The 27,226-nt window shown below is 43.4% G+C and overlaps 1 protein-coding gene across 1 annotated transcript in view; it reads left to right on the top strand.

Annotated features, from left to right (window-relative positions):
• Window positions 1-396: 396 nt before the first annotated feature.
• Window positions 397-27,226, top strand: part of NHSL2 (NHS like 2) — a 77,476-nt gene continuing 50,646 nt past the window's right edge. The window contains exon 1 of the mRNA XM_060086848.1: window positions 397-448. Coding sequence (XP_059942831.1) covers window positions 406-448 — 43 coding nt within the window. The 5' untranslated portion in view covers window positions 397-405. The remainder of the gene's footprint in view (window positions 449-27,226) is intronic.

Genomic DNA, 27,226 nt, shown 5'->3' with positions numbered 1-27,226 from the left:
CCTTTCCTAGAGAAAGACAAGACCAACTCACAGACAGGTCTCGCTGTGACGGGACGGACTGGACCACTGTGGCTGTGGGCAGGCAAGTGGGGGCAGCGGGGAGTGGAAAAGGAGAGAGAGGAAACTCACTCTTTGAATCCTGCTTCGCTTTCCCTGGGCTGGGCAGCCTGGGAACAACTTTACGGGCAACAGAGCATGTGACCGATAGGGCCAAACAGACCCAGCCAGGGTGCTGGGGAACGGGGTTCAGGAAGAGTCCCTGGGTGTCCGCTGAGGAGCCTGGGGACGGGGTTCAGAACAGCGTGGAGCCCCTCGGCTCCCTGCCCTCAGTGTGGGCTCACCACACGCTTCTCCCTTGCATGAGGAGTTGCTGGATGTGGAGTCTTGGTCGTCCACACCGCTAGGATGGAGAGAGCCGAGGCTATCACCCTCTTCTGGAGCCGGGGAGGTGAGTCGGAGGAGGAGCAGGGTCGCATGCTCAGCAGAGGGGGCGTGGGGAGGAATCGGGGCTCACTGAGGGGGAGGGTCGTGCACTCAGAGCTGTTCTGAGGCAGCCTGGGCCTCTTGGGGGGAAGATGGGTTCCTTTAGTGCTAGAGGCATGCGATGAGGGGCAGGATAACCACTTGGCAGAGGGGCTATAAAAGGAACTCAAAATTGGGTGGCTCTGGAGGAGGAGAGGGTGGATGTGATCACATCCCAACCCTGATAATCTGGGATTCTAGAGGGATAAGAAAAGTGACTGAAGAATTATAAGTGTATGTGTCAGAAATACTATCTCTCATTTTCTATAAATCGACTTAACATGCTCTCTGAAGCCTTGTCCCTTGCATGGTGGAAAATGCCTTTGCAGTCAGTCTCGGGGCTTTACCCGCCTCCTGAAGTCCTGCTAAAATGCTGATTTTTTTGCACTACCAAAGGATGCGGACGGGAGGGGGCAGGAAAGGGGTGCCTATCACTGGTCATCTGTCAACACAAGTTACTGCCAAGGGACCAAGTGCTTTCTAAGCACAGTTCAAGCCAGGCCTCCTGGCAGTAGGGTGGAATCAAGTTCAGGGTCCTGAGCCACACCAGGGGACCCCTCTTTGGTTTGTGTGAAGAAGATGTTGCCTGCCCTTGACAATGTACTGGAAGCTCTAGTTACGGCCGCAGAGGTAGCTTGCAGGAACAAGGGTTGGTCCTCTGTGGTAGGCTCAAAAGGAGTTTATGAGCTAAAGGAGTTTGAAAAGCAGAGTGATGACACTGACAACTGAATACTGTGAGGACTACGTGCTGTTTGACATGGAGAAGGAGCAGAGGAAAGTGGTCTTTGGTCTTCAGGTCTTTGAGGGTCTGTCACAGGGTGAAGGGAATAGATGGGAGCTGAGGGGGGCTCAGGAGGCAGAGCTGTGTGACCTGTGGACAAGGAGGAACTCTCTAACAGACTCTCCATGGGCTGCCTTACAAAGGAGTAAGGAGTCTGGGTGTCTTTGGGAAGTAACAGAGCGAGCCCTAGAGAAGACAAGGGCAAGTGAGAGCTGGTCTTCTTCTTCCAAGGAGGGAGGGGTGGAGGGAGGGAAGCACCAGGGGCACCTGGCCTGCAGGGCCGGCCCCATCCTGCACTGGGTTCTCTCCTCCCATTCCTCTGGTCCAGCACTCCCATCTCCCTCCCTGCTGCTGGGCTCCCTGCTTCCACTCTTGCCCCTCTCCAACCCATTCTCCACTCAGCAACCAGAGTGAGACCTTATACAACAGCCCCGGCTGCTAAAAATCTTCCAGTGGCCGCCCACCGCCCACTGGTGCAAGTCCAGATTTATTTCTCTTCTCTATTGCCTCCTTTCTACTCTCTAAAAACAGAGCAGAGATAAGACCGTTTCTCACTCTAACGCAACTCTGACATTTCATAAATCTATGTCCTAGACAGCTGGAAAGGGCTATATTTAACCTTCCGCCTTGTAGTTTATAATGGAGGGACTTGTTTAAGGCGCTGCCTTCTAACGCCGCCACAGGAGCCTAGCGCCTTTCCTTTGTTCTCTGCTGAGCCACAGCCAGCCTTTCCCTCCAGCGGGTGCAGGCCACTTGCCCCCAGAGCACCCACCATCCCCTCTGTCTCTCGGTGAGAGAGGTCCCCGTCCCATCCCCTGTAGTGTGCCCCCTCAGCTTTCTTATCTGCAAATACCTGAAAGACTGCTTATGAACCCCATAGCCCAATAAGTGGGACAGCAGGTGAGCACAAGAATAGATCAGAGGATGGGCTGCGAGGGGTGGGCTGGGCTAAGGGAGGGAGCCAGGAGAGAAGAAAATGTCTTGTCAGGGGTCTGGTTGTGGCCATAGAAGGGGGAAAGGGAGTAATGCTGAGTAATGTGCCGGACCCTGTATATGATACTTTGCATACATTGCCTTGTGCCATCCTCACAGCATTCCTAGGAGGTAGATGCTAATAGTACCCGCATCATCTCCAGAGAGGGGATGGGCTCAAAGCAGTTCAGTGACTTTACCCAAAGTCAGACACAGCTAGAAAGTGACAGAACCGGGATTGAGCCCAGGCCTGTCAAACTCCAAAGCCCGGTGGTGAATAGTATGGAGGTTCCTTAAAAAACTAAAAATAGAATTACCATATGGCCCAGCAATCCCACTACTGGGCATATACCCAGAGAAAACCATAATTCAAAAAGACACACGCACCCCAACGTTCATTGCGGCACTATTTACAATAGCCAGGTCGTGGAAGCAACCTAAATGCCCACTGAGAGATGAATGGACAAAGAAGATGTGGTACATATATACAATGCAGTATTACGCAGCCATAAAAAGGAACGAAATTGGGTCATTTGTAGAGACGTGGATGGATCTAGAGGCTGTCATACAGAGTGAAGTAAGTCAGAAAGAGAAGAACAAATATCATATATTAACGCATATATGTGGAACCTGGAAAAATGGTACAGAAGAACCAGTTTGCAGGGCAGAAATAGAGACACAGATGTAGAGAACAAACATATGGACACCAAGGGGGGAAAGTGGCGGGGGGGCTGGTGGTGGGATGAACTGAGAGATGGGGATTGACATATATACACTAATATGTATAAAATAGATAACTAATAAGAACCTGCTATATAAAAAAATAAATAAAATAAAATAAAATTCAAAAATTCAAAAAAAAAGAAAGCCCGGTGGCTTTGCCCAGTCCCGGGACACCTCTGGCTGTGTTGGTACTGCCCTTTGGAGGCAGTTCTCCCTCATTTCTTTGGGTATCTTTTGCAAATGCTTGAGCCCCTTGCAGGCTCTGTCCACACTGCCCACTACGCAGGCCCCAGGCCCACCTCAACCTCTGCCCCTAGCTGTGGAGCCCAGCCTAGGAGGTCTTTTGATGGTGCCCCCGTGCTCTCAGGCCTGATGGGCTGACTTCCGCCTATCTCTTCTTCCACATTCTGTTCTCTTCTCCCTCACAGATAGCAGCTACTAGGACCAGGAGTCTCAAACAGTAGGCTATACGATTCTTTCTTCCATGTCTGCCCACTAGACCACTAACACTAACACCCTCTGTGGCCTTAGACAAATTGTGTCCCTCCTCTGGTCCCAGTTTCCCCACCTGTAAAGTGGGAAGATAGGGTGCTCTATAAAGGCCCTCACAGTTCTAAGAACCTGGGATGCCCAGGGTCCTGCCCCTCTCCCAGCCCCACCCTTTCTGCTTTCTCTCGCACAATATGGATAATGATGGTCACCACAGGCACTGGTTTGGAAACCTTCACTAAGCCAAGGAAAGGACAGCTACATCAGAATGACTGCCCCAGAGCCAATGGACAAAGCAATCAAGTGGTAATAACAAGCACATTTGTAGGGCACTTTATTGTTTACCAACTGTTCTCATAGCCAGCCGAGCGCTAGGGAGGGGGATGCCAAGGGGATCTTAATGGTACACGGTGCATCTTTAAAAAACATTAAATTACATGGTGAGAAAATGATTCTCGCTTCCTTCTCTTTCCAGTTTTCTGATTACATCAAGGAGAAAGTCTCAGTGTGATGTTATTCTTCACCCTGTGTAATGCTTGCTAATCTTCTTTCGGAACAGAGCTAGAGCAGGCCTCAGGCTCGAAGACAAAGACAGGCAATGATATCTACACAGAATTTAATTACTCTGTTCTGTTCCCATTGTATTTATTTTTACAATTACTTTCTATTTCTGGCAAAAGATCCTCTTTTTTGTTTTGGTTCTTGGGTGCCATATAAAATTTTTTAATATATATTTCTTTAAGCAAAAAGAAATTCACGTCGAGAAAAAGATGAAGTGAATAGTAAATAGAGCCAGCAGTGCGCAGATATGGCAAAACTTGTCAAAGTGGTTCCTAAATGGCTGAAGCTTAGGCAACACTGGAAGGTGGCATTCGTTCAGCACCAAGTTCCTCAGTGTGACCCATAGCGCCCTGCACAGTCTACACCCACTAGTGTCCCAGAATTTGTTGTTCCTTACTCCTTTCCCTCCCACACCCTACACCCTTTCACGCCTGCCAGCCTTTGCACATGCTGTACCCTGTGTCTGGAGTGCCCCTCCCACATCCCTTGTCCACCCATCAAACCCTAACTCAGCCTTCAAGACTCAGTTTAAATGGTACCTCCTCTAGGGAGCTTTTCTTCAGCTAAGCACTAGGTTCATTTATTTCTCTATTATAGTCTCTCCCATGGCTATAATCATGTGCTTCCAGGCTAATATCTTCCACCCTATTGGTTCCAAATGCATTTTATAAGAAAGAGAGAGAGAGAGAGAAATGAATAAAAATGTAACTGTGAGTAAGGCCTGGGCACAGTGATTGGGCCTTGGGGATGTTACAGCTCCTGGGATCACTTGGAACTGAGACTTACCAGATGCTGAGCCAGAGCCTACACAGGCCACAAAGCTGGCCCAGGAGCTGCCTCTGGGGGACGGTTGCAGGCTGAATGTAAGAAGTTTACTGGGTGCCTTTGAGATCAACACCTGGGATCTAAGAGAAGGAGGCAAGATTGGTTCGAGGGAGAAGGCTGGGCTGGGACAGCTCATAACAGCTGACCCTGTGAGGAGCTCTGGAACTGGGTTGGCCCTTCAGAGTTGTTCTGAGTTAGGGTGAGGGGCCCAGGCGTTGACACCAGCCCATATGGACCAGTTATTAGATGCAGGCTGGTCCCAGGGAAGGAGCACGGTCTTGGGCGATGCAGCACTGGTCTGAGGAGGCGGCTGGGCAATCCTCGAAGAGGACTGTCAGCCAACAGTGCTCAGTCCTGGGGGAGTCTGGGGGGGGGCCTCGCTGTGTCCACAAAAGGAGCTTTGTCTTGCCCCCTGGGACTTCAGTGCTGGGAGGGCAGGGAAAATAGAGCAGTGGTTTGAAGGGCAGAATGTAGCTGTCAAGAGTTGGTGGCTGGAAGAGCCTAGTAAATGTTTGTTAAAAAATAAATGGCTGAGTATGAGGTTTGAGGCAACATGCTTCGAGGCAAGGAGGATACAGAGGCAAACAAGTCACAGGGAACTTCTGGTATAATTAGGGTGACAGATACGGAAAAATAACTATTCTAGAACAATGTGTATAAGGGCTACAATGTGTCCCACAGACCATGCTGCCACAGCATCTCGTTCTTGCTTCTCTTGGAAGCCTTATCTTACCACACTTCTGACAACCCTCTAAGGCATGAATTCTTGTCTTCACTCTTCACATGTGAAAATTGAGATCCAGGGATTTTCTCTAGAACTCACTGCCACTTAGATCCCCCAAGCGGGTGGGCCTAAACCACCCAGCCCCTCTCCAAGCCACGTGCAGTCCTCTGCAGAGTGCTTATTACGTACATTCCATCTTGTCACAGCCCTGTGAGGGAGTAAAATAAGGGCGTCAGAGGAAAGTAGATTTTTACCTTTATTTTCTTAACTTGCCTGGTATGCTTTCAGATATAGATATATTCTGATCATATTTATAACAGTGACATTCTTTTTTCTTCTGGTTTTCTTTTTCCTACACATTCTTAACCACCTGTGAAATTCTTCCATTACAATCATCTGTTCTTCCATATCTTGTCTCAAAAGTGAGAAAATTGTGATCAAAATCCAATTCGTTCCTTTTGAGCTGTGAGGGGGAAAAATATGTTTTTTTTTAAATTTCAGCCTTACTCAAAAAGGCAAAACTTTCTTGGTTTGAAACATTAAAAATGTATGAAACCAAGAATACCCCTGATTCTATGTGTGATTAATACTCTAGGAGAGATGTTCTATGGGGGAGATTGTATAGTTTGAATAAAAGACCGCTCAGGAGCAACTAAAAATCCCCATTGAGAAGCTGTGTCTTGGGCAGGGTTGTTGTTCCTTGCTCCCCGACCCACCCAAGTCTGTGCCCTCTCCCTACCTTTGTGCCTACCCTCCTCCTCAAACTGCAGGCTGAGTTTCTTTCTTCTCTTCATTCCCTGCCTTAAAGATTTTCTGTCAAATGATGATGAGGGCAAAGTTTGAAGCTGCCCCCAAAGAATACTAGCATCTCTCCCAGTGGATTCATTTCTGTGGCCTCTCTGGTCCCAGAGCTCACCTAAAGCAAAACTTTTCTCTAGAGTTTTCCTAGCCGAAGCTGTCACACTGTAGAGAACCAACAGTTGCTCTATGTTCCGAAGGAGAAAAGTCTCCATACGTTCCCAGTGAAAATAAAGATGTACACGCTCTGTGTCCATGCCTAGCCCTGCATGGTTTTATTTGCCATCACTATTACGGGATCATAATTAGAATTTCCCCTCTTGTTATAACTACCAAAACACCATGCTGGCCTCACGGCAAGGGAGCCCTCATTTCTACTCATTTCCTTGACTTCCTTGTAGGGAGCTTGCAATAGGCAATAGGGGCCGAAGTGGGGTGCAGGAGTCAATTTTACGCTTTAAAGATTAGCAAGGTAGATAAATTGCCCTTATCAAAGTGTAACTTTCAAAGAACTAAAAACATGACTCTCATTGAAATGTATAGTGATCACGTATCAAAAATGTATTGAACTCATTGATGAAGGAACCAACATTGTGGTAAAGCTGTTTTTAAAAAGATATGAGAGTTTGGCAGTTCCTCAAAGTTAAATATAGAAGTGCCATATGAGCCAGCAATTCCACTTCTAGGTATATGACCAAAAGAATTGAAAATAGGGACTTGAGCAGATACTTGTATGTTGATGTTCATAGCAGCATTATTCACAATAGCCAAAATGTCCATTATTCACAGCCCAAATGTCCATCAATGGATGAATGAATAAACAAAATATGGTATATCCATACAGTGGAATATTATCCATCCATAAAAGGGAGTGAAGTTCTAATCCATACCACAGTATGGATGAACTTTGAAGACATTATGCTACGTGAAAGAAGCCAAACACAAAAGAAATATTGTATGATTCCATTTATATGAAATATCTAGAATAGGCAAATTCATAGGGACTGAAAGTAGGCTGGAAGTTACCAGGGGTTGGGAAGAGGGGGAAGGGAAATTACTGCTTAACGTTTCTGTTTGGGGTGATGAAAAATTTTGGAAATGGATAGTGGTGATGGTTGTACAACATCGTGAATATAATTAGTGCCACTGAACTATATACTTAAAATGATTTAAATGGCAAATTTCGTGTTATATCTATTTTACCACATTAAAAAAATAGTAAAAAAATGTATCAGAGATCAAAAGATTTGAGGGACTTCAAAAGAAGGCTGGAATAAGGTCAAAAAGCTGGATACAAAACTGGTTAGTTATACAGGATAATAAAACTTTAACTCTTGGGGCTATCTTTCCTACTAGACAGAAATAATTTTCATTTCTACCAGGCAAAAATCATTTGCAACTTATCAATCTTTTACAAGATAACGTTTAACTTTACAGAGTGGGCCTTAATTAATAGTGAATAGTCAAACAACAAGGATTTACTGTACAGAACAGGGAATTATATTCAATACCTTGTAATAACCTATAATGGAAAAGAATGGGGAAAAAAGACTATATATATATATATATATATATATATATACATATATATATACACACACACAGATATATATGTATAACCAAATCACTTTGCTGTACACCTGAAACTAACACAACATTGTAAACCAACTATACTTCAATTTAAAAAATTTTTTTAAATAGTGAATAGTCAAACAACCACATAGATGATACTCTCCTATGTTCTTGAAAGGGCACTCAGTAATATTTTTTGCCCTGTGTCAAGCTGCAGATAATTTTTCTTAACACCTCAAATAATACATGACAAATCACAACTCCCATATGGGTCTCCATGAAAGAAACAACTTTAGCTTCAAGGCCTGACTCTCATGGCATTAACATCTTGGTGGCATCTTCTGAGGGGTACCCAGCAAGTACAGACCTGGGCCACTTGTCAGGCTCATTTCAGTCCATACTAAATCCAGTATGAATCCACCAGACTGGTCTTTCAAAACACCACTTTCACTGTTCCTCCCACACACAGAACTGAAATGACTCCTGATCTAGCCCACACTTCCCAGACTGGTTAGCAGAAGCCTCTGGAATCTAGCCTGGCTCAGAGTTTGAAAAGGAGCTTTCAAGTCTCAGTGCCCTCAGTCCCAGCCAGGTTGGCTTCTCCCAACTCCCTGCTGAGTTTCTGAGCTTCACTCAGGCAGAGCTCCCACTTTATGCCCCTGGCCCATCTCTTATCCTAATGGGCTTATGGCAGTTTCCCAAATTTCAGTCATCCATGTACCTCTGTCACAAATTTTGTTTGCTATCTGTACTGTTTCCTAATTTTTAAAAAATTGACTCTCTTTTAAAAGATTTTACTTGCCCAAAGCTGCAGGTTTGCTAAGCTATGTAAAGAAAAAAGTTCATCGGTGTACCACCTCAAATCACATTTATTTCATACTTGGTTGTATTCTAATTGTTCAGCGTGTTTGGCCTCAGTTGAAGATGGTAAGCTCCTTGAGGACAGGTACTATGGTTCTGGTGTCCCTCAGCATGCAGCACTGGCCTAAGCCCTCGGCAGGTCCCCACCACATGCCCTTTGGTTGACTGTCAGTCTCCTTTGGTAAGCTTCTCATAAGAACACTGCTGGCTTTCCCTCTGTCCCCTTAGTGTGCACAGAAACGTTGAAAATGTACCTCCAGGGACTTATACTCTGGCTGGAAAAACAAAAGCAGGTGTTCTTGGTGAGTCCGGCAGACCTAGCTCCCTCTTGGCCACTTTCTATGTATGTTACCTTGAAGAAGAAGCCTCCCTGCCCCTCAGTTTCCTCATCAATAAAATGAGAATAATAATCATAATACCTGCCTTGCCTCCTTCATAGAATGGACGGGAGGCTCCAATGAAGTGATAGTCGTATAAGTGCTTTGTAAACAAGAACATGATATCCATATTTTAGTTAAATGTTTCCATAAAGCTTCCATAACAATACAAGATGGCCAAATAATGTCACAAGACAGTTTCCCAAGCTCCAAATGAGTCCCTGTGGTGCTCGGTTACTAATGGGCGGAAGGCTTCCAGAAGACTTGCTTGAGATGGGCCATGAAGCATGAGCAGAAGGTCGATAAGGAGTGGGGGTGGGGAAGGACAGCAGAGCCAGCTGTGGAGCATGAGGGAAGCAAATTGAATAGGGAAGAAAGATGGACACCTGCTTGGGCCTGGTGAGGAGTGAGGAGGCCAATTGGGCTGCACAGAGGAAAGCGTGAAGGGGCAGTGGAAGAAAAGGGGAGGTGAGCCAGACCTGGAGGCCTCCAGTGCCAGACTGAGGTGCTGGACCTTCCTGCTGTGAGGTCACTGGGCAGCTTTTGAACAGAGGAGCATGTGAGGAAACCAAGCTTTAGAATGCAGATTCCTCTAAGATCAGACTTCTTGTTTTCCTCATCATTTATTTACCATTTATATATTTTTATTATGAGATAAAATACAGAGTTATTATGCCAAAAAAATCACAGGTAAATCAGCAAGCATTTAGAGAAAAAAATTAAAGTTCCCCTCTAAACTCTCCTCCCCTCCCCCTAGTCAATCCCAGTCACTTTCAAAGACTACATCTGTTATTTGCATGTTGTGACTCATTCCAGATCTTTTCCTATGAATATGTCCGTGTATGTGTATACATATCTTTTTACATAAGTGAGATTCTCTTATGCATCTTGTACAGAGCCTTGATGTTTTTAACCTAATCTGTCTGTGGACATTTTTCTATGGCAGAATCTCTTCTTCTGAATGGCTATATAGCATTCCTTAGTAAGAATATGCTGCAACTTATTTAACCAACACCCTACTGATAAAGAATTCTGCAATTAATTTTGCTTTTTCTTTTTACTTTCATGTCTTTGAAGTAATATATGCATGTGGCAAAAGAAATTCAACAGTAAAAAGGAGTATTTAGCGAAAAAGTAATTCTCCTGCCTACCCCTAACCCCCACCCCCACTTTAATAGCTCCCCTCTCAAGAGGCAACCACAGAGACCAGTTGCTTGTGTGTCCTTCCAGAAGTGATCGACGGGCATACATAGATCACTTCTATGTGTGAGAGTATGTGTGTGTGTGTGTGTGTGTGTGTCTGTGGTGGGGGAAGGAGGGAGGGAGAGGGCAGAGGAAGAGACAACATTCCATATCAGCACATATTTCAGCTACATGATTCTTCTTAATGGCTGCAGAGTATGCCATCGTGTGGCTGAACCACTGTTTAACCTATCTTCTACTGACGGGGTTATTGCCAGTAGTTTGCTATTGCACATAGTACTACAATGTATATCTTTGTTCATGTGTCTTCGTGTGTACTTTGTCTCTAGTGTAAATTCCTAGAAGTGGCATTGTTGGATAAAAGGAATGTGCATTTTACACTTTTGACAGATCATGCCAAACTGTCCTCCAAAGAAATTGTTCCAGTTGACCCTCCCACTAGCCATGAGAGTCCTGTCCCTCTCTCCCCATCACAGTGGGTAACAAAATTTTTTCCTCTGTGCCAGAGGAAGAGGATGAAAACCTGAAGTGGTGGGGTGGGAGTGTAGTCAGGGAAGTCACAGATCGCCCACTTGTTCCCCATGGGTATGGTTGAGACTCTCATAACAGCCCGATGGTGCATTTAACCCACAAAATTGTGTCCCCAAGACCTTAGGTATCTAGTGGCACCCAGGAATTACCCATGATCCACAAACCCATGTGATACAGGTCCTGGACTGCCCAAAGAGATCCTTTTGACTCTTGCCACCCTCTTCCAGCTTCACACAGAACCTCTTCTGGACCTGCTTATGTGCATCACCAGCCAGGACCAGGAAGCCTGGATGGCATTCTGCTGGAGAGCGGGGCCTCCAGCAAAACGTATTTTCACCCACTGTTCCCAAATTCACACACACACACACACACACACACACACACACACACACACACACCCAAAAGGACTGAATATGGAACTCAAGACCCAGGTTCAGAAATGCAAGCCCGGGCCTTGGGAAGCACAGCTCATGTGCGGTCTGGGTTCCCAGACACTTCAGGTTAGTTGGTTGAAAGAACAAGGGTGTGTCTTGGTTTCCTGGGTGGCAGGGCGTGAGTGTAAGGATTCACGTGTAAGTGAAGGACAGGAAGTCATCTCCGGCAGCCACTACTCTTCACAACTGATGCCTCAGCAGTGCTTTACAAGAAAGCAAAGTGCCCACCACTCCTCCCACTCAGCTGCTCTCTGCCATTGCTTCTCCTGCTGCTCCCTGTGGTCTTGCTTTACCCACTTCCCGTGGCTTCTGCTTACTGCTGTCTCTGTGGGCATCTCCTGGCTTCTGGGCCTCCCCCACTGCGTGTGCTCTTCTGTCTGTATGTCTCACATCACATTACTTAGGGAAGGAGTCTCATCGGGTCAGTTGGTCATTCTGCATTCTGGAACACCTGTCTGTCTGGGTCCTCACTGCAGAACACTCACAGGCCACTGGGCGCCCTCAGAGCCAGCTGGCAGATGGCTACCCTTGACTCAGGCACAGGTTCCCCAGTTCATTCAGTCATTACCAAAAGAACAGTGCCTGGCACAGAGTAGCCACTCAACAAAATATTTATTGAATGAGTAAAATAATAATCCAGAATCAAGGAATCACTTCTGTACACTTTGTTCAGAAGGGGCTATGGGTGAGGCAGGCACACAAAGCATTGTGGGAGCCCTCTCTAAGGCCACACTTAGCAAATCAATTACCTGGGTTTCTGATCTACTTCTGTCTTCAATGTAAAGGTGCAGCATGTTATAAAGAGAAGAATGCAGGCTTTGTCACCAGACAGACCTGAGTTCAAATCCTGACCATCACTAATGCTGCAGCTTTGGGCAGGTTCCTTGACCTCTCCCTGTCCTTACCAATAAAATGGTAATATATATATATATCATAATATATCTATCTTGTGTCATTAAGAAAACTAGTCTAGACAAAGAATGCAGTGCCTGGTACTTAAAGGTGTTCAAGAGGTATTATCTATTGTGATTATTAAAGTCACTTTTAAAAGTTAAACCTTCTGGCTTTATCTATTAAGCTCCCAGTAAATGAGAGTGTGCTTGCAGTTCTAGAGATATGCTTGAATGTCAAAAGTCAAATACCACCAGGCACCACAAACATTTCCTCTTATTGGTGTTCATTACCAAAGGAAAGAGCCTTTTCTTCCTTTTCTTTCTGCTGGCCATTTAGCTTTGAGACTAAACAAGCCACCTCATCAATTTGCAAATGTTCCTTTCAAACACTTATGAATTCTGTCTCCCTCTGATTGATAGTTCCACAACCTGAGTTCTAATTTATTCCTTGGATGATTTCCCTATTTTTCTTGAAATTGATTGCCAGGAAAGGCACCTTCCCTGCAGACATGGGACTCTGGCCAGGTCTCCACATGGCAGGAGTGAGGGTATCTCTATCTAATACACCAGCAGTTACAAGTCACCTCCCGGGTACCTGACCCTGTGCTGTGAGCAACATTATTTCCTCAGTCCAGGAGTCAAGGCAGTAGGTGAGAAAGGGACTGCTTAACATTGCTTTCTTCCAGAGTCCAGGCATTCTCTAGGGTGGGGGTTCCATAAGTTGTTCATCTGCCCTGCTCTGCACTGATGGATGTTGAGATTGTTTCCAGTTTCACCCAATTGCTGATAACGGGGCGATGAGTGTTCTTGTACATAAATCTGTGTGTACATGTATGACTACTTCCCTAGTCTACTTTTATGAAAGTGCAGTTACTGGATCAAATAGAGTATGAATAGTTACTTTGGATAAATATCAGAATATTGCCCTTGGGACTTCCCTGGTGGTGCAGTGGTTAAGAATCTGCCTGCCAGCTCTATTTACAATCGCCAGGACATGGAAGCAACCTGAGTGTCCATCGACAGATGAATGGATAAAGGAGATGTGGCACATATATACAATGGAATATTACTCAGCCATAAAAAGGAACGAAACTGAGTTATTTGTACTGAGGTGGATGGACCTAGAGTCTGTCACACAGAGTGAAGTAAGTCAGAAAGAGAAAAACAAATACCGTATGCTAACACATATATATGGAATCTAAAAAAAAATGATTCTGAAGAACCTAGGGGCAGGACAGGAATAAAGACGCAGACATAGAGAATGGACTTGAGGAGACACGGGGAGGGGAAAGGGTAAGCTGGGACAAAGTGAGAGAGGGGCATGAACATATATACACTACCAAACGTAAAGTAAATAGCTAGTGGGAAGCAGCCACATAGCACAGGGGGATCAGCTCGGTGCTTTGTGACCACGTAGAGGGGTGGGATGTGGGTGGGAGGGAGGCGCAAGAGGGAGGAGATATGGGGATATATGTATATGTATAGCTGATTCACTTTGTTGTAGAGCAGAGGCTAACACACCATTGTAGAGCAATTATACTCCAATAAAAATGTTAAAAATAAATAACAAAAATAACAAAATAGAAAAAAAAAGAATCCGCCTGCCAGGGACTTCCCTAGCAGCACAGTGGTTAGGAATCCGCCTGTCAGTGCAGGGGACATGGGTTCGATCCCTGGTCCAGGAGGATCCCACATGCCGTGGAGCAACTAAGCCTGCGAGCCGCAACTACTGAGCCTGTGTGCCGCAACTACTGAAACCCGCGGGCGTAGATCCCGTGCTCTGCAACCAGAGTAGCCCCAACTCACCACAACTAGAGAAAGCCCATGCACAGCAACGAAGACCCAACAGAGCCAAAAATTTTTAAAAAATATAAAAAAGAATATTGCCCGCATATAAGGCTTAAAAATTTACACTTCCACCCTTTACCTCAATTATTGCATGCCTAGGTGTGTATCCTAGAGAAACTCTCACGCAGGTGGACACTGGCACATATAACATGGATGTTCATGACAGCATTGTTTAAAAGAGCAAAAACTTGAGAAACAACAGGAGGACAGGTAGATAAATACAATCACTGTAAATTCAAACAATGGAATACTACACAGCATAAAAATGTCTGAACCAACATCAATGTGCTATTTCTCACAAATCTAATGTTGAGCAAAGAAAGCAAATTGCAGAAAGATATATACGGTTCAATGTAATTTGTACAAAGTTTAAGGACATGCAAAACAATACTGTATCTTGTACATTGTTTACGAGCATATGCAGAGTATATTTTGAAACATGCATGTGAATCATAGGCTGTCCATTCAGGAGGATGGCTGCCTCTGGAGGGAGGAATATGTGACTGGGGAAGGACACAAGCAGCTTCAACTGAACCTGTACTATTTTATTTCTTTAAGGAAAAGGTTCTGGGGTAAATACTAGGGAATGTGTTTGTTCCTAATACTTTTCTTTATGCTTAAAATAGTTCACCATCTTCAAAAAAGAAGAAAATAGAAGTAGAGCAAAGGTTCCCTCTGCTCCTTTTTTGCAGATGAGGAAACTGAGGCTCAGACAGGTTCACAGCCTCTCTGGAGCCGACCCTTTTGTCCAGGATCACCCAGTACATCAGAGAGACCAATATCCTCTACGGGGAGGGACCTCGCACCCTGATTCACTGAGAACCCCCTTCTGTCCCAGACTCCAGTATAAATCCTTGGCGTGGACTGCTTGGGTAATAACATCATGATTCTTGGCTTCCTGGCCCAAGAGGATGGCCACCTAATTTTTGCTATTGTCACCCAAATGGTGGAGGCTGCCTGCCCGCCCATGTAAGGATTCTGTGTGTACTCAAACCGAGTGTGATGAATGCTTAGGGCAAATATTAGATCCAGTCCTGATTTGTCAAGAGCCTTTACCATGGACCCACCACTGCAGCATGGGTGCAGGGAAGCAAGAGTATTGCAAAGCTCTTCCCAGAACTGAAATTTTGCCACAATGCCTCCTGCAAGCAGCATTGCCCTGATCGGGTGACACAATGGAACCATCAGGCCTTATCAGCAGCACTTGGTCTAAAACAGAAACTAGGAGGGGTAGGAAGGGTGGTCCTCAGTGCTTGGCCCTGTTGCCATGGCCCCTGTTGCCATAGTCCCCAAGCACTTTTGCTTATTATTTCTTTCAGCCATTCATGGCATCCATCAGCAAGCAGGACCTAGAAGTTCTTTGAGGCAGACCAGGGAGAAAGTGGTTAACAGAAAAGATAAGAGAGAGTAGGGAAGTAATTAAACAAACAAAAAGAGTGGGTGGAAAGAATTTGGTGTATAGAAACACGAGGCCCAGAAAACAGTTACTTTTAAGGAATCTTCTTGAGATGTGATGGACCAAGATGGCTGAGTCAGAATTAGCTGAGAAGTGCCCATTATGCAGCTGTCATGTGTTTCAGGTATAGCAACTCTGTGCCCTAGATTTTCCAGAAAAGTCCCAGTTTCAAGTATTGGGTTCTGTTTGTCAGACCAAGGATCCTGATTTGAGATTCAGAAAATAAGGTCACTGTAGTTATAGTAGTTCGCTAAGTCAGCCTGGAAAAGCTCATTAGAATTCACTCTGCCCCACTGGGCGGCAGGGAATCCCCACAGTGCCTGCCCCTGGGCACTAAAGGCCTGAGCAAGGTGGCCTCTTATACTGCCAAGAAACATCAAAGTGCCTCTAGACTCCTTGCCCTCCACGCCACTGTAGCTCTCCAGGGGGCGTGTAGCCAGAAAGGCATAGGTTTTGACCCCCACAGGCCTGGGTTTCAATATTCTCTGCATTAACTCTGTCAGCTTGGGCAATGCTCTGAGCCCCAGTTGCCTCATCTGTAAAGTGAGAACAGTAATATCTACGATACAGTGTTATTTCAAGCAAGCATCGAATGAGATGTTTACCTTTAAAGCTCGTACAAGGGTTAGTTGTTAAAATTTATCCCTACATTCAATCAGTAAGTGTCCACTACATGCTAGGCACGAAGCCAGTCCTGGGGATACAGACATGAGCAAAACAGACAAGGTCCCTGCTAGCATGGAGCTTTCAGCCCAAGGCAGATGGAAGACAGTAGCCAAAGAATTACCCATCCAAAGTTCACACAGAGGTAGAGCTGTTCTTTCTAAATGCTGGCTCTGGCTGTTTTGTAGAGTGAGAGGGTGAGAGAAGGGTCTGGAGGCCACTTAGGAGGCTTCTGCCAGCCGTGGTAGCGTGGACTAGGGTGGTGGCAGTGACGGTGAGAAAGGGTCAGATTCTGGATCTATTTTGAAGGTAGAAGCAACAGAACTGGATGATGGACTGACATTTGGGAGCAGGGAAGAGGCAAGGAGGTATCTTAGCTAGCTGTGTCCCAAGGACTGGAGCCATGGGAGCCACACAGAGTCAGTCCCAAGGCTGCTGAGGGATTCCATGTGGAGGTTGAGTTTCTTCTCTTCTCCCTTCTGTAGAATGGTGCAATTCCAGTCAAATTGGTTTGCTAGACTTGATCTTAATCGTTTAGTATTTAAAATTTTGCTTTGAGGTAGATAATAAAGGCAAATATACGGCATTCCGGCTTTACAATGAATGCAGATTTCCCCTTAAAGGGAAATCCTTTGCTTCCAAATTTCAAATGTAATGTTACTTTAAAAACAACATAGTTTCCATTCATTTAGGATGCTGAAAAAACTCTTCAGTCTAGGTGATCTCCTCAGGGACCAGCATATGTTCTTTAAACTGGATTCCTTTCAAACCTCTGGCTCAGTATTTTTTGTTCCAAGAGTCTGGGAGAGAACAGGCCTGAAAGGGGAGGGAGAGACAGGAAGGGCCAAAGACAAGTTTGAGTTTCATAACAATAGTGAACCACACTTTATAGTTTTCGAAGGAATTTCACACCAATTATTTGTTGTCATATTTTGCAAATTCAGGACCAGAGCTATGTCCTGACTCCCAGTCCAGTGCTTTTGCTACTTACAACACTGCCAGGTCCTTAACTTTGGGGAGTGGGGGAGGGAGGGGTGGGGGAGGGGCAGGTCTCTCCATGAAAAACAAAAAGTTCAAATAGACATTCAAGACCTTTCTTTATTGAAGCAATTTATTTCATTTGCACTGAGAATGATTGTTACAAGAAAATTTGGTATTTTCCCACACCAATTGTCCCCTCTACACATCAACAGGGCTTTTATTTCTCAATTCTTGCAGGCCCACCCTTCAGAAGCTATTATCTGCTTGACAGTCTGCTGAGACCTCTTGTCTTTTTTCCTCTCTCAATTAAACACTAAGGACTGAGGTTCCATCTGCCCTGGAGCAAACAAATCTTTTGTTATACCTGTTTCCCAGTAGCTAGAGAGCTTTTTTCCTTTCTCCAACTTCTATAGTTCTCTCTTCAAAACACTTGAACCTCTTAGTGATTTTTAACTGCAGATGGCACGTGAAATTGGTTTCCCAAACTTGGACCAAACCTCTCCAAAGCCCACTGCTTTTACCCTGCCTCCACCCATCCCTGAACTAGGAAAGAAAAAACCACACACAAGTTTTCCTAAGTTGTTATTTTTCTCTTTTCTAAGCAGTCTCATCTTAACATGAATGTAGCAAACTCCTAGGGAGAAATGGTAGGGTGTATCTCCACTGGGTAGGTTTTTCTCTCCACAGTGGATGGGGCTGACCTGGTGGTCTTTGTCTTTTTTGTTGTTGTTTTTTTTTAAAGACTTATTTATTATTTATTTATTTTTAAATTTTATTTATTTTTGGCTGCGTTGGGTCGTAGTTGTGGCACATGGGCTCTTCGCTGTGGCACGCGGGCTTCTCTCTAGTTGTGGTGTACGGGTTTTCTCTTCTCTAGTTGTGGCGCACAGGTTCCAGAGCACATGGGCTCTATAGTTTGCAGCATGTGGGCTCTAGTTGAGGCGCACGAGCTCAGTAGTTGTGGTGCCCAGGCTTAGTTGCTCCGCGGCATGTGGGATCTTAATTCCCTGACCTGGGATCGAACCCATGTCCCCTGCATTGTAAGGTGGATTCTTTACCACTGGACCACAGGGGAAGTCTCCTGGCCGTCTTTGATAATGCTGTGGGCAGTTGAGCTTTATCCAGCATGGTGCCTTCCTTTTCTATGGAAAGACATAGGGGGCCTCAGGTTCAAGCTGAGCAAAGAGCCAACAGAAGTGGAATGGCTCCCCATGCACAGAGTTTTGAAGGTGAGAGGAAACAGAAGGTGAGGAAATAAAAGGGCAGAAAAGGAGGAACAAGAAAGTGTAAGGCAAGAGGGGTGTTTGCAAGTAGAAATAAAGCTATGAAAAGAATAATAGAACCTCTGATTTGGGGGCTGAAAAATGTTAATACTTTTATACTATTATATAAACTATTATAATAAATTATTTTCCAACATATAAAATTTAAATATATGTAATGGGTTCATTACTGTAAAAATATCACATTTGTTGTTAAAACTTCAAATAGCACTGAAGGGTTTAAAGTGAAAAATCCGGGTCAGAGTCCTTCTCCCTCCCTCTCAAAGCCCTCCTCATGCTCCCAAGAGGCCGTTGATGGTAACAGTCCTTGTGTGTCCTTGGCAGACTTGTTTACAATATGATATATTATGCAATATACAATTATATATTGTATATTATACAATATACAATTATATAATACAATACAATATATTGTATCATTCATATACAAACTTATGTGTGCTTTCTAGATGCACAAATGAGATCATATTATACATGCTGGCCCATTCCTTATACTTTTTCCCTTAAAATTAAAAATAACTCTCTGAAATTTTCCCATTTCTTTTTTTAAGTTTAATTTTTGGTAGTTTTAAAACAAAGTTTTTATTTTAATTGAAGTATAGTTCATTTCCAATGTTGTGTTAGTTTCTGGTGTACAGTAAAGTGATTCAGTTATTCACCTATATATTCTTTTTCATCTTTTTTCCATTATAGTTTATTGCAAGATACTGAATATAGTTCCCTGTGCTATACAGTAGGACACTGTTGTTTATCTATTTTATATATAATAGTTTATATCTGCTAATCCCAAACTCCTAATTTATCCCTCCCCCTCCCTTCCCCTTTGGTAACCATAAGTCTGTTTTCTATGTCTGTGAGTCTATTTCTGTTTTCTAAATAAGTTCATTTATATCATTTTTTATACTCCACATATAAGTGATATCATATGATATTTGTCTTTCTCTGTCTGACTTACTTCACTTAGTATGATAAACTCTAGGTCCATCCATGTTGCTTCAAATGTCATTATTTCATTATTTTTAATGGCTGAGTAGTATTCCATTGTATATATGTACCACATCTTCTTCCTGATTTATTTTCATTGAAGTAGAGTTCATTTACAATGTTTGAAGTTTTCCCGTTTCTACTCATAGATATCTACTTCATTCTTCTCAGTGGCTGCATGGCACCCCATTGTATGGACACCCTGTGGTGTGTGGAACCCTGTTGATTGACATTTAAGTAAAATAGGAAGCCCAGCACACAGCGCCATCCAATAGAAATAGAATGTGAAGCACAAATGAAAGCCACCTATGGAATTTTGACTTTTCTGGTAGTAGCCACATTTTCTCCCTGCTGATTTGAGATGCCACTTTTATGATACTCTAAGCACTCATATACACATGAACCTCTCTTGGGCTATTTTATTTCATTCAACAACTTGCCAGTTTCTACACCACTATCGCCCATTTCCAGTAGCCACATTTTAAAAGGAAAAAGGAAAAAAAAGAGATTCTAGAAACGATTTTTGGCATAGTCGGTTTTTTCCATTATATATCTTGTTTCAACTCGTTTCCATACTAAAAAATAAAATAAAAAAAGATGAAATTAATCTTGAGAATATACTTCATTGACTCCAATTATCAAAAATATTTTTCAACATGAAATCAATATTAAAAATTATTAATAAGACAGATCCACCAGAGGGCAGGCAGCAGAAGCAAGAAGAACTACAATTCTTCAGCCTGTGGAAAGAGAACCACATTCACAGAAAGATAGACAAAATGAAAAGGCAGAGGACTTTGTACCAGATGAAGGAACAAGATGAAACCCCAGAAAAACAACTAAATGAAGTGGAGATAGGCAACCTTCGAGAAAAAGAATTCAGAATAATGATAGTGAAATGATCCAGGACCTCGGAAAAAGACTGGAGGCAAAGATTGAGAAGATGCAAGAAATGTTTCACAAAGACCTAGAAGAATTAAAGAACAAACACCTAAAAGGATTAAAGAACAAACAAACATAGATGAACAATACAGTAACTGAAATGAAGAATACACTAGAAGGAATCAATAGCAGAATAACTGAGGTAGAAGAACGGGTAAGTGACCTGGAAGACAGAATGGTGGATTTCACTGCTGTGGAACAGAATAAAGAAAAAAGAATGAAAAGAAGTGAAGACAGCCTAAGAGACCTCTGGGACAACATTAAACACAACAACGTTCGCATTACAGGGGTCCCAGAAGGAGGAGAGAGAGAGAAAGGACCCGAGAAAATATTAGAAGAGATTATAGTCGAAAACTTCCCTAACATGGGAAAGGAAATAGCCACCCAAGTCCAGGAATCTCAGAGAGTCCCAGGCAGGATAAACCCAAGGAGAAACACACCGAGACACATAGAAATCAAATTGACAAAAATTAAAGACAAAGAAAAATTATTGAAAGCAACAAGAGAAAAACGACAAATAACATACAAGGGAATTCCCATAAGGATAACAGCTGATTTCTCAGCAGAAACTCTACAAGCCAGAAGGGAGTGGCATGATATATTTAAAATGATGAAAGGGAAGAACCTACAACCAAGATTACTCTAGCCGGCAAGCATCTCATTCAGATTGGATGGAGAAATCAAAAGCTTTACAGACAAGCAAAAGCTAAGAGAATTCAGCACCACCAAACCAGCTCTACAACAAATAGTAAAGGAACTTCTCTAAGTGAGAAACACAAGAGAAGAAGAGGACCTACAAAACAAACCCATAACAACTAAGAAAATGGTAATAGGAACATACATATCGATAATTACCTTAAACGTGAATGGATTAAATGCTCCATACAAAAGACACAGGCTCGCTGAATGGATTAAAAAAACAGACCCATATATATGCTGTCTACAAGAGACCCACTTCAGACCTAGGGACACAAACAGACTGAAAGGGAGGGGATGGCAAAAGATATTCCATGCAGATGGAAATCAAAAGAAAGCTGGAGGGCTTCCCTGGTGGCGCAGTGGTTGAGAGTCCGCCTGCCGATGCAGGGGACTAGGGTTCGTGCCCCGATCCCGGAAGATCCCACATGCCGCGGAGCGGCTGGGCCCGCGAGCCATGGCCGCGGAGCCTGTGTGTCCGGAGCCTGTGTTCCACAACGGGAGAGGCCACAGCAGTGAGAGGCCCGCGTACAGCAAAAAAAAAAAAAAAAAAAAAAAAAAGAAAGCTGGAGTAACAATACTCATATCAGATAAAATAGACTTTAAAGAATGTTACAAGAGACAAGGAAGGACACTACATAATGATCAATGGATCAATCCAAGAAGAAGATATAACAATTATAAATATATGTGCACCCAACATAGGAGCACTTCAATACATAAGGCAACCGCTAACAGCTATAAAAGAGGAAATCGACAGTAGCACAATAATAGTGGGGGACTTTAACACCTCACGTACACCAATGGACAGATCATCCAAACAGAAAATTAATAAGGAAACACAATACTTACATGACACAATAGACCAGATAGATTTAATTGATATTTACAGGACATTCCATCCAAAAACAGCAGATTACACTTTCTTCTCAAGTGCACACGGAACACTCTCCAGGATAGATCACATCTTGGGTCACAAATCAAGCCTCAGTAAATTTAAGAAAATTGAAATCATATCCAGCATCTTCTGTGCCCACAACGCTATAAGATTAGAAATCACTTACAGGGAAAAAAACATAAAAAACACAAACACATGGAGGCTAAACAATACGTTAGTAAATAACCAAGAGATCACTGAAGAAATCAAAGAAGAAATCAAAAACTACCTAGAGACAAATTACAAGGAAAACACGATGATCCAAAACCTATGGGATGCAGCTAAAGCAGTCCTAAAAGGGAAGATTATAGCAATACAGTCCTACCTCAAGAAACAAGAAAAATCTCAAATAAACAATCTCACCTTACACCTAAAAGAACTAGAGAAAGGAAACAAACAAAACCCAAAGTTAGTAGAAGGAAAGGAATCATAAAGATCAGAGCAGAAATAAATGAAATAAAAACAAAGAAAACAGTAGCAAACATCAATAAAACTAAAAGCTGGTTCTTTGAGAAGATAAACAAAATTGATAACCTTTAGCCAGATTCATTAAGAAAAAGAGGGAGAGGACTCAAATCAATAAAATTAGAAATGAAGGGCTTCCCTGGTGGCGCAGTGGTTGATAGTCCACCTGCCGATACAGGGGACACAGGTTCGTGCCTTGGTCCGGGAAGATCCCACATGCTGTGGAGCAGCTAGGCCTGTGAGCCATGGCCTCTGAGCCTGCGCGTCTGGAGCCTATGCTCCACAACGGGAGAGGCCACAAAGGTGAGAGGCCTGCGTACCGCAAAAAAAAAAAAAAAAAAAAAAAAAAAATTAGAAATGAAAAAGAAGTTACAACAGACACTGCAGAAATACAAAGCGTCCTGAGAGACTACTACAAGCAACTCTATGCCAAAAAAAGGAAAACCTGGAAGAAATGGACAAATTCTTAGAAAGGTTAAACCTTCCAAGACTGAACCAGGAAGAAATAGAAAATATGAGCAGACCAATCACAAGCACTGAAATTGAAACTGTGATTAAAAATCTTCCAACAAAAAAAAAGCCCAGGACCAGATGGCTTCACAGGTGAATTCTATCAAATGTTTAGCGAAGAGCTAATACCCATCGTTCTCAAACTCTTCCAAAAAATTCCAGAGGAAGGAACACTCCCAAACTCATTCTATGAGGCCACCATCACCCTGATACCAAAACCAGGCAAAGATACTACAAAAAAAGAAAATTACAGACTAACATCCCTGATGAATATGGATGCAAAAATCCTCAACAAAAGACTAGCAAACAGAATCCAACAACACATTAAAAGGATCATACACCATGATCAAGTGGGATTTATCCCAGGGGTACAAGGATTCTTCAGTATATGCAAATCAATCAATGCGATACACCATATTAACAAATTGAAGAATAAAATCCATATGATCATCTCAATAGATGCAGAAAAAGCTTTTGACAAAATTCAACACCCATTTATGATTAAAAAAAAAACTCTCCAGAAAGTGGGCATAGGGGGAACCTACCTCAACATAATAAAGGCCATATACGACAAACCCACAGCAAACATCATTCTCAATGGTGAAAAACTGAAAGCATTTCCTCTAAGATCAGGAACGAGACAAGGATGTCCACTCTCACCACTATTATTCAACATAGTTTTGGAAGTCCTAGCCATGGCAATCAATCAGAGAAGAAAAAGAAATAAAAGGAACACAAATGGGAAAAGTAGAGGTAAAACTGCCACTGTTTGCAGATGACACAATACCATTCATAAAGAATTCTAAAGATGCTACCAGAAAACTACTAGAGCTAATCAATGAATTTGGTAAAGTTGCAGGATAAAAAATGAATGCACAGAAATCTCTTGCATTCCTATACACTAATGATGAAAAATCTGAAAGAGAAATTAAGGAAACACTCCCATTTACCACTGCAACAAAAAGGATAAAATACCTAGGAATAGGGGCTTCCCTGGTGGTGCAGTGGTTGAGAGTCCGCCTGCCGATCCAGGGGACACGGGTTCGTGCTCCGGTCCGGGAAGATCCCACATGCTGCAGAGCGGCTGGGCCCGTGAGCCATGGCCGCTGAGCCTGCGCATCCGGAGCCTGTGTTCCGCAACGGGAGAGGCCACAGCAGTGAGAGGCCCGTGTACCGCAAAAAACAAACAAACAAACAAAAAAAACCTAGGAATAAACCTACCTAGGGAGACAAAAGACCTGTATGCAGAAAACTATAAGACACTGATGAAAGAAATTAAAGATGGTACATACAGATGGAGAGATATACCATGTTCTTGTATTGGAAGAATCAACATTGTGAAAATGACTATACTACCCAAAGTAATCTACAGATTCAGTGCAATCCTTATCAAACTCCCAATGGCATTCTTCAGAGAACTAGAGCCCAAAATTTCACAATTTGTATGGAAACACAAAAGACCCCAAATAGCCAAAGCAATCTTGAGAAAGAAAAATGGACCTGGAGGAATCAGGCTCCCGGACTTCAGACAATATTACAAAGCTACAGTAATCAAGACAGTATGGTAGTGGCACAAAAACAGAAATATAGATCAATGGAACAGGATAGAAAGCCCAGAGATAAACCCATGCACCTATGGTCAACTAATCTATGACAAAGGAGGCAAGGATATACAATGGAGAAAAGACAGTCTCTTCAATAAGTGGTGCTGGGAAAACTGGACAGATACATGTAAAAGAATGAAATTAGAACACTCCCTAACACCATACACTAGAATAAACTCAAAATGGGTTAGAGACCTAAATGTAAGACCGGACACTATAAAACTCTTAGAGGAAAACATAGGAAGAACACTCTTTGACATAAATCACAGCAAGATCTTTTTTGATCCACCTCCTACAGTAATGGAAATAAAAACAAAAATAAACAAATGGGACCTAATGAAACTTGAAAGCTTTTGCAAAGCAAAGGAAACCACAAACAAGACTAAAAGACAACCCTCAAAATGGGAGAAAATATTTGCAAATGAATCAACAGACAAAGGATTAATCTCCAAAATATATAAACAGCGCATGCAGCTCAATATTAAGAAACAAACAACCCAATCAAAAAATGGGCAGAAGACCAAAATAGACAGTTCTCCAAATAAGAGATACGGATGGCCAAGAAGCACATGAAAAGCTGCTCAACATCACTAACTATTAGAGAAATGCAAATCAAAACTATGACGAGGTATCACCTTACACCAGTTAGAATAGGCATCATCAGAAAATCTACAAACAAGAAATGCTAGAGAGGGTGTGGAGGAAAGGGAACCCTCTTGCACCCTTTTGGTGGGAATGTAAATTGATACAGCCACTATGGAGAACAGTATGGAGGTTCCTTAAAAAACTAAAACTAGAATTACCATATAACCCAGCAATCCCACTACTGGGCATATACCGAGAGAAAACCTTAATTCAGAAAGATACATGGGGCTTCCCTGGTGGTGCAGTGGTTGAGAGTCTACCTGCCGATGCAGGGGACATGGGTCCGTGCCCCGGTCCAGGAAGATCCCACATGCCGCGGAGCGGCTAGGCCCGTGAGCCACGGCCGCTGAGCCTGCGCGTCCGGAGCCTGTGCTCCGCAACGGGAGAGGCCACAGCAGTGAGAGGCCCGCGTACCACAAAAAAAAAAAAAAGACACATGCACCCAAATGTTGATTGCGGCACTATTTACACTAGCCAGGTCGTGGAATCAACGTAAATGCCCATCGACAGATGAATGGATAAAGAAGATGTGGTACGTATATACAATGGAATATTACTTAGCCATAAAAAGGAACGAAATTGGCTCATTTGTAGAGACGTGGATGGATCTAGAGACTGTCATACAGAGTGAAGTAAGTCAGAAAGAGGAAAACAAATGTTGTATATTAACGCATATATGTGGAACCTAGAAAAATGGTACAGATGAACCAGTTTTCAGGGCAGAAATAGAGACACAGATGTAGAGAACAAACGTATGGACACCAAGGGGGGAACGTGGCGGGGTGGTGGTGGTGTGATGAATTGGGAGATTGGGATTGACATATATACACTAATATGTATAAAATGGATAACTAATAAGAATCTGCTGTATAAAAAAGTATATAAAATAAAGTTCAAGGGGCTTCCCTGCTGGTGCAGTGGTTGAGAGTCTGCCTGCCGATGCAGGGGACGTGGGTTCGTGCCCCGGTCTGGGAGGATCCCACATGCTGCGGAGTGGCTGGGCCCGTGAGCCATGGCCGCTGAGCCTGCGCGTCCGGAGCCTGTGCTCCACAACGGGAGAGGCCACAACAGTGAGAGGCCCACGTACTGCAAAAAATAAATAAATAAATAAAGTTAAAAAATTTAAAAAAAAAAAGACTACGAAAGCGGAAATAAACATATTGGACTACATGAAACTAAAACACTTTTCTTGGTAAAGGAAACCATCAACAGAATGAAAAGGCAACTTTCAGAATGGGAGAAAATATTTGCAAATCATGTATCTAATAAGGGGTTAATATCCAAAATATATAAAGAAGTCACACAACTCAATATTTAAAAAATTCCAACTAAAAAATTATTAATAAGACATTTAACACTCTTATTTTCATACTAAGTTTTAAAATCCGGTGTGAATTTTACACTTATAGCACATTGCAATTCAGAGTAGCCAATTTCAAGTGCTCAAGAACCACACATGGCTGGTGGCTGTGGTACTGGAGAGTGGAGGTCTAGCAGGCAGAGGCCAAAATGTCACCTGAGTTGTGTGTCTCTGTGGTGAGTAGGAATGGATTAGAAGGGCAGAAGCTGAGAATGAAAACCTCAGCGTCACCACTTGGGACAACTCCTGGGGCCTCTCGGGTCCTTTGTGTGTGGACCCCCATAAACTCGCTGCACGCTGGCCTGGTGCAGGGCAGAACAGCCAACCAAGTACAAAAAGCCCAGCTCCTTACCCCTCATGGGCTCTAGCTCTGCTGGCCACAGAGATAAGGAAAGGACCTCGAGTGCTCAGGAAGTGATCATCTGGGGCCTGTCACAGGTTCCCCTTTCTTTGCTTCCAGAGGTACCTCTGTTCACAGCTTCTTATTGTACTTAATGAGCATTGTACCCAATGCTCCATTTCCTTTTTTCAAAAACAGAGTGGTGTGGCAATGGGGCTCTGAGGAAAGCCCTGGCACTGGGGTCAC

This window comes from Mesoplodon densirostris, chromosome X, assembly GCF_025265405.1.
Source record: "Mesoplodon densirostris isolate mMesDen1 chromosome X, mMesDen1 primary haplotype, whole genome shotgun sequence".
In the NCBI taxonomy this organism is placed as follows: Eukaryota; Metazoa; Chordata; class Mammalia; order Artiodactyla; family Ziphiidae; genus Mesoplodon; species Mesoplodon densirostris.
This window is presented reverse-complemented; position numbering and strand designations above follow the sequence as displayed.